The sequence below is a fragment of the Gavialis gangeticus genome, unplaced genomic scaffold (assembly GCF_001723915.1).
Source record: "Gavialis gangeticus isolate Ggan-Ray unplaced genomic scaffold, GavGan_comp1, whole genome shotgun sequence".
Classification (NCBI taxonomy): domain Eukaryota; kingdom Metazoa; phylum Chordata; order Crocodylia; family Gavialidae; genus Gavialis; species Gavialis gangeticus.
Window position 1 is genome coordinate 24,021,938 of NW_017729004.1, and position 7,813 is coordinate 24,029,750.

Here is a 7,813-nt window from a genome sequence, read left to right on the forward strand (position 1 = left end):
CAGAGCATCCTGAAATCCTTTTTTCCCCCCCCATTTAATAAAATAACTATATGTAATTGAGGAAGTGGTTTAAAATATTCTAGATTTTAAAGTCAGGCAACCAGGGCACAGTTTCAGCCTCAAGCCAAAACTTTTGTTGTTGCTGTTTTTTTTAATTGGACTCATAATGCCTAAGAGGTATTGCAATGAAAAAACAAACATTCATATAAAGATTAACCTACAATATGGAAAACACATTGCATTGATCATCTGGAACATTGCAATCTTTCCTCATTTTTATAATTCTGGAGAAATATTGACTATGAGTAAAACTTTATTTGTAAAAGCGTCTATTTTCACTGAGGGATTTCTATAGGAAAAGTATCCATTGTATAAAGCAACTTTGAACCAAGGCAATCTCTACAAATGCAAGCAGGGACAGAAGGTACTGAAAGATACTGCTGAAGAAAGGTTTAATTAAAAAAAAAAATCAAGAAGAATTCAACAGTGCCTAATCTTTATTTTTCATAACCTACATATTTTTTTTTTTTCAAATTAGACAGTTTTACATTTTATGACACAAAAGGAAACTTAAATTACCAATAGTTTACATGTAAGCTTGATTCCAGTCTTAATGGAAGAAGTAGAACAAAACAAAAACCCTCAAGAAAGCTTCCATATTACACTCTATTTCATGAATTGGCAGCTGTTAGGTCTCCTTCGCAGTCTTCGATTGTCTGCTGCTATTAGTGTAATAGGTTACAAAGCACATAAAAATCCCTAACCATAGCTAGCTGAAGGAGATACAGAGATAGGTATGCACCATTACAGTCAGCTGTTGCTTGTGATACACTGCATCACGCTCACAAACTAGGGCCCTTTCTATGTCAACTGCTGAAGTCTTCAAAAGATAATGCAGCAACATAAAACATTTGCCACAGTTCACTGATTTCCAAGTGACAAACTGAAGTCATGGTGGGGAGAGCTCTGAAATGAAATTAATGTTAAATCTTAAAAGCAACCTTTGTGTTTATATGCATTCCTGGAACAGTCTCAGTTCCTGTAGTAACTTTTTTATACTTCCAAAGGAAAATCACCACCACACAATCCTACAAGTTAAAATGCCAATTTTAATTACTGTGCTTCTGAACTTGGAACTCAGATGCTGTTTTTGGGGAAGATCCTCTCTTTTAAACTTTAAAAAAGCCACATTTTAATATCTATATGTACCATAGCAACAGTCTGCATGCAACATCACAACTCTCTACTCCGAAAGCTCCATTTTGTCATTGAGTGAAAAAAAATCTCAAAGTAAATGTAATAAGGATAAGTTTCTGTATATTACACAGCTATTTGGCGTGTCTTTTTTAATTATAATTTCTAAAAGCTACAAAACCACATCAGAGCAAGGTTTAAACTTTTGATGCAACAGACTGTTGCTGGGTAAGCAGTAATTACAGTGTATTGACCTAGTACAAATGGCAGCAGAGTACATTAGAACAGCACAACACATCCTGCTGGTCTCAATATATTGCCTCATGTACCATTTGGCTATTATGGTTAGCTGTACACTGTTGCTGTAAGGGACCATTTTTCATTGTTTGCAGCTTTAAAGTTGTAAGCTTTACAACTTTCAGCAGACAAACAAAATGAATCCTACAGCTGGCCTAAACCACATACAAGTCTAGCTGCCATTTTCACTGCCCAATGGGGAAAGGATAAGCATTAAAATCCAATGACAGAACTGGCGTAGCAGTTTGGTGATGTTCGCTGTTATCAGAGTCCTATCTCCTCCCACAGCATTCAAAGTGTGCTTTTTAACAGAAGAACAAATAGAGTCAAGCTTGCCCATTTTAACCAATTCTGCAACATGCAGCAGGCTGCATCTAACAGGTCAATTAACTAGCAGCAGATACCGCATCAAAACTGCCAGGAAATAACTGTGACAGACAGTTATCGTATCTCTAGGTAAGCTCTGAAATCCTCGAGACGTGGTCAAATAAGCTTCATGGCTCATTTTCCCTTGGCAGTCTGAACTATTACCCTAATTTTAAACAACCCGATAATAAATTTGAGTTCAATTGCCCACCTGGCCAGACTTTAGTATTTACATTATGTTACAGAACACATTTGTACCGGTTAAAATGCACACTTTTAGAGAGAGACTTATGAAAACAATTGAGGGCTTTTAAGTAAGACTTTCTTTCCATTTCCCTTTTGCAGTGAAGAGGCAGAGTCAGTTCAGCACACCAGAATAAAATAAAAAGAAACAGAAAAAACAACAAATTAAAGTAATATTCAAACCACAACATTTAGTTTATCTACATCCAGCTCAACAGCAACATTTATAATATCAATAATTTTTATCAGATTTTTTTCTTTAGGGTACCTTTTTATATGTTCTGATTATTTACAACTGTACAAGCAAAGCACACACTTCCAAGTGCACATATTTAATACAGTATTGACTATTTGCATTTACAGATTTTTCAACAATCTGAAAAAGATCAACTGTTTAAGATCTTTAAGGTATATTACAAAAACTGCTGCTATTTCCTGTACTACAGTATGTTTACCCAGTAAGACCAGTGACAATAGATACATACTGTAACTGAGTAATTCTGTATTCCACTCATGCTGACCCTTAACAGGGCCAGACCTCATTAACTCTAAGCTGTCTTGTACAAAAGTTAAGGCAAAGTCATTTTCAAGTTTAAATAAAATTCAAGTCTTTAAATATTGGATGGAAATAATTCTTAAAAAAATCAGTTGTTTAAATAAACATTTTTGTGGAATAAACTGAACTGTTAGAGTTAGCAGGAAAGAGTTTTGTCTGAACTGCCTGCTGTTTAAACACTTAAAGAAAAACTTTAGGCATTTTAAAACAAAAAAATAATTTATATTCAACCTTATTAGAAACTTGCTAATTTAGTGCATCCTTGTCCTTCAGAAAGCGCATCACTTCTAGAGTAGTAAGTGTGAGAAACCTCATCCCAGAGGTAAATAGCAGGGATCTCTTCCTCCACTGCACAAAACAAACACCCATCATCTCACAGCTCGAACAATTTAAATCCATATGCCAATGCTTGTAGTTACAGGAAGACGTCAACTCTAGGCTGACTGACGTGTGAACTCTTTCAAAGAGCACTTGGGGCAGAATTTTAAAATGTCTACACAGAGCACAGGGGTAACCAGAACGTGCAGTGGTGACTATTCACTTCCTCCCTCTCGGGACCAAGTTATAGTTATCACAAGAAGGCTACTGTGCTTTCTTGTGTTAACATCCACTAGCAGACTTCACCACTATATAAAGCTCATGGCCTTCATTCTCTTCTATTCACAATGTGCTTTGTATTTGTTACTCGTATAGTATCCATTTCTTTCTGGAGTGAGAAGCTGGTTACTTGCTTGCAGTCTATCAAAACTTAAATATTTTAGAAAACCTCTGCGGTGCAGGAGTTCTGGTTATTTTTTTTGTTCAAAACACCAAAAAAAGATTAATTTTTTTAAAAACGCTAGAATCAACTGTATTAGTTCAACCTAAAAAATACAGGTTTATTTGCGGACACTTGATACAGCAGCCCAATAAAAAAAAATCCTCAAGGTCAGAGTATACTATTTTGTAAAATGTACTTGTTTTTTCTTGCACTCTGTACACTAGCTGCCATCAGTCTTTTGGACATTTTAGAGATATGTATTTGCAGATCAGTTGATTAAAAAAAATTGCAGCAGCACAGTTCTGCTTAATAGTTTAGAAAAAAAACTCACTATACAGAGCTTGTATACACAGCCACTTCGGAGGCTTAATAAAAAAAGTTGATTTTTCAGATAAACATTTTACATCTTGGGGGAAAGAAAAGAAAAAAAAAATATCAGAGTAAGCCTCAACTCCAGTTAAGCACCAACCTAAGTAAGGTTTAGATTAATTACTCTCTCAGGGGGGAGGAAAGGGGGAGAAGGGAAGTGAATGTTTGCTCCAGGGGGGAATTCACAGAAAAGAGGAGGTGGGGGGGGGGAACAAAACAAAAACCGAAAACAAACAACCCAACCAAAAACCCAAAACCAGCTTGCAGGCATCTTATATGCCTAATTCCACTGCAAGCTCCTAACCAGCAGCTCATTCTCTGTACTCTGAGTGGGAACATGGGTTTAATTTGTGGGAAGCAGACCTCTTTTCAACCCTCCCAAGCATCAGCTTCACTGAGGAGATTTTGGAGGGGTATTCTGTTCTTTATTTAAACGTTTGCCAATGGCTGGAGGGGGTGATCGGCGTCCTGACTGTCTCCGCTGGTCTTTGGGCTGTCCAGGATTTGACTTTGCAGGAGGGGGTTCCCTGGTTTTCTCTATTGTTTCTGTGGGCTTTCTGTCATCTTTCCCACAGGCTACAGTGTTTGGCTTCTGCTCTTTCTGGGGTTGCAATGCAGGTGGATCCTTAGTAGTTCTCTGGCAAATCTCTGCATAACTAGGTTTTCGTAATTCCTGTGAGATTTAAGGTAAACAAAAAAACCTGCTGTTAAATCAGTATAGGAAGAACTGGATGATTTGTCTCCCTCCCCAAAACAGGGCAAAAACACTTCCATAAACTTAAAAAAAAATCTTGACTAACAGCCAGTCAATTAAATCAATTCTGCATAATGAAAGATACAACAACTGTAGGGACTGCTTAGCCTAGGGGTCAGCAATGTTTTTGGACAGAGTGCCAAAAACACCCGAACCTCCAGCCGTGCCCTGGCCTGGCGTGCCAGAGGCAGGCTAGCCTTGAGGGGCCCGATCCTCATTGCTGGTAGCAGCTGCACACGTGCGCCTCTGGGTGGATGGTGGGCAGGGGCCCCTTTCCTGCTGTGTGACGCAACATGTGTGTGCACCTGCTGCCACCATGGACCAGAGCCCAGAGCCTGCTGCAGCTGCCCATGCACCTCTGGCTGCACAGCTGGGAAGAGGCCTAGGGCAGTGCAACCTTGGCTCCTCCCTTGTCATCTGCCAGGGTGTGTGTGCAGCTGCCACCACTTTGGAGCTAGTGCTGGGCCTGTGGAGCCCAGTACAGATGTTTGCAGCCTCTTGGTTGCTTGCCACAGCTGGCCCAAGCTTTGGGCAGTTGCAGCAGACAGGCTGCAAGCAGTTCCACTGGGCTCTGCAGCCCAGGCAATAGCTCTGTGGCGGCAGCAGCAACTGCACATGCACCTCCAGGCAGATGGCAGGGGAATGGCCAGGACTGCACTGCCACAGGTCCCTTCCCAACTGTGCCCCCAAGGTGCGTGCGCAGTCACGAAGCTAGTGCTGGGGCTGCGGAGCCCTGTGTAGCTGTTGGCAGCCTCCCAGCTGCAGCCAACCTGGGCTTTGGGCAGCTGCTACCCGTCAGAGCCCAGGCTACTTGCAGCAGGGCTTGTAGCCACCTGCTGTGAGCAGCCCAGGGTCTGTGGCTGGCAGCAGCTGCCCAGAACCTGGGCTGGTGTGACGTGCCAAGAAAAACAGCCTGGCGTGCCATTCATGTTGGGGGCCATTAAACTCTGGTTTAGCCCATCCCACACATGAAATACAAGTAGCTTCAAGCAAAAGTGAAGCAGCTGCATGCTGTAGAGTACCAAGTTTATCTCCTAAATGGAATGAGTTCCCACTCAGGTTCCTTCTGAACCTGAATAAAACAATAGGCTAGAAGGAATTAACTGTTTTCTGAAATTTGATTAACATAGGTGTTGGTTAACACTCAAACAATCTTCACTGGTATTTCGTACTTAGGACAGAGATCTCAAGAGCAGAGGGAATTTAGAGGATATTCATGAACAGCTCTCTTGCACTTTTGCAGGAATTTACACAGTTATATCATGCAAGTAATGAGACAAGACCTGAGGCAAGCTAAAGAATGCTAAGCTCGTGTAAGTACCAAGCACAATGGGACTGCTATGGAATTAAGCACTTCTAAACACTAAATGAAATTAAATACTTCTGAATGTATCGCATATAAAACAAAAAGTTAGCTAGTGAGACCACTTACTATGGCAGCCCCGTTGACTTGTACTGATTTACATGCAGTACTGAGCGCGGTAGAAAGCCTTTCCACATTCTGCGCGTCTCTCTGTTGCTTATCCACAACCTTGGAGTCACTGCAAGGCACACATCAAAGCATGAATCTCATGAAAAAGCAGAAATTAATCTTCATTTGGAACTTTACAACCAAGATACGATCAGAAAATGCATGTAAGAAGTTTGCGATTTTGACTACAAAATTACAGCTATAAATAAATTAACTGCTGCCTGTAACCAAGGCTGGGTTGTTCAAAATGTTAAATCACTATAAAAAAATCATCCAGATTTAACTCTGTTTAAAACAATCTAAAATAAGAAATCATTAAAGTCTAATAAAGTTTGCAGTTGGCAACTACACACTTTGTAATCTATTCCCCCAACTCAAACATTTTCAGATATAAATCCAATTGTCCAGTTTCAAACAACACAGGTATGAACACTATCTATGTAATAAGCCAATTTCAAGTACTATAAAACCAGCACACTGTATTCCTTCAATAAGTTCTTAAGTGTAAGCTGGTTCAGCAGCCTTTTAGCTAGATTTGCCAATACTGAGAACCAAAACTAGGCAGTATATTAGTGCCCTAAAGAGTTCATTTCCCAGTTTACAGAGTTTTACCACCACATGGATGTCTTCTGTTACATGTGTCCTGCATGCCATGTTTCACAGTAATGTCAACCACCAATCAAGGTGTTCCACCTAACCTCTTGATGGAAAAGGCAAATTCTTGACTCAGAGCAGAATCATAATAGCCATACAATTAAATCCTTACTCAGGAGACTGGGAGGGGGAAGGAGACCGTTCAAGTGTCCCAGGTGGAGCAGAAGAAACTGGCAACAATGGCTCTCGAGGAATTCCTGATGGGATAGTGTTTGTACTTGCATCCACATTAAGGTTCTAAAGAAAAAGGGAATGTTTAGGACAGAGGTGTTAGGATGGTATTTATTCTTTGCAATACTTACTTGAAAAAGGAATAAAACTGGTAAGTTGTTTACATATTCATTTATAGCGAGTAGGGCTCAGAATTTAGGGTAAATGTGTTTGATGGGATTGAGCATCGAAGTAAGTAGAAGTACTTACTATGCAGCAGTTTGAAATGCTTACTTCCCTGAAAGGAGCTTTCTGTGGGCTTTGTCCCAAGAAGGCTGAGCCTGAACCTGAGCTGTTCAAGTTTGCTTTCCCAGTTCTTCATAAAGGCACTTGGATGACAGGGGGTCACTTCCAACCCACAAATTTTGCATCTGGCTCTGAAACCAAATGAGGCTTCAGCTTTCTAGCTATTTATTCAAAGCCATGGTGACTTGAAATCCAGGAGATTTTTCCTTATGAACTACTGAGATTTGCAGGAACAGATCTTAACAAAACATCTTATGGACCTCTGATACTTCCAAGACCTTTCTAAAGAGGTAGCTCAGCCTTTAGATAAGCATGAAACAGGATTTATATTGGATGCTTATGTGAAGAAGTAAACGGGGCAAAGAGGATACTTTAAAGCTTTCTATTGCCCAAAAGACTGGACCTTTCCCTCTTGGGTTTTGTTTCAGAGGATCTGGGTTTAAGTATATGAGCACTTGGTAAACTAATTATTTTAAAAACACACCCTATAACCAGCTCTAACAGTGCCACCAAGTTTGATATGCTCATCAGCATCTCAAAGGAAAGCTTGGTTCTTTGACAATGCTGGCAAGCAGAGAGGGGAAGCGAGGAGAACACAGTGGACTCCCCTTGTCCTTCCAACTGACAGCAATAAAGGAGGCTCCTAGAGTGGGCAGGTGCAGGGGGAAGGGACCTGTAATGTTAATGAAGGAT

General features: G+C 40.3%; 1 protein-coding gene across 2 annotated transcripts in view; it reads right to left on the bottom strand.

The window, feature by feature from the left end:
• Positions 1-479: 479 nt before the first annotated feature.
• LARP4B (La ribonucleoprotein domain family member 4B) overlaps positions 480-7,813 on the bottom strand; it is a 76,302-nt gene continuing 68,968 nt past the window's right edge. The window contains exons 14-16 of one of the 2 annotated variants that reach the window (XM_019508169.1): positions 6,777-6,901; positions 5,972-6,080; positions 480-4,458 (exon numbers count right to left, since the gene is read on the bottom strand). In XM_019508169.1, coding sequence (XP_019363714.1) covers positions 4,177-4,458; positions 5,972-6,080; positions 6,777-6,901 — 516 coding nt within the window. In that variant the 3' untranslated portion in view covers positions 480-4,176. Of the gene's footprint in view, positions 4,459-5,971; positions 6,081-6,776; positions 6,902-7,084; positions 7,252-7,813 lie in introns of those variants that run through there. The other variant, XR_002095788.1, reaches the window with a different exon arrangement.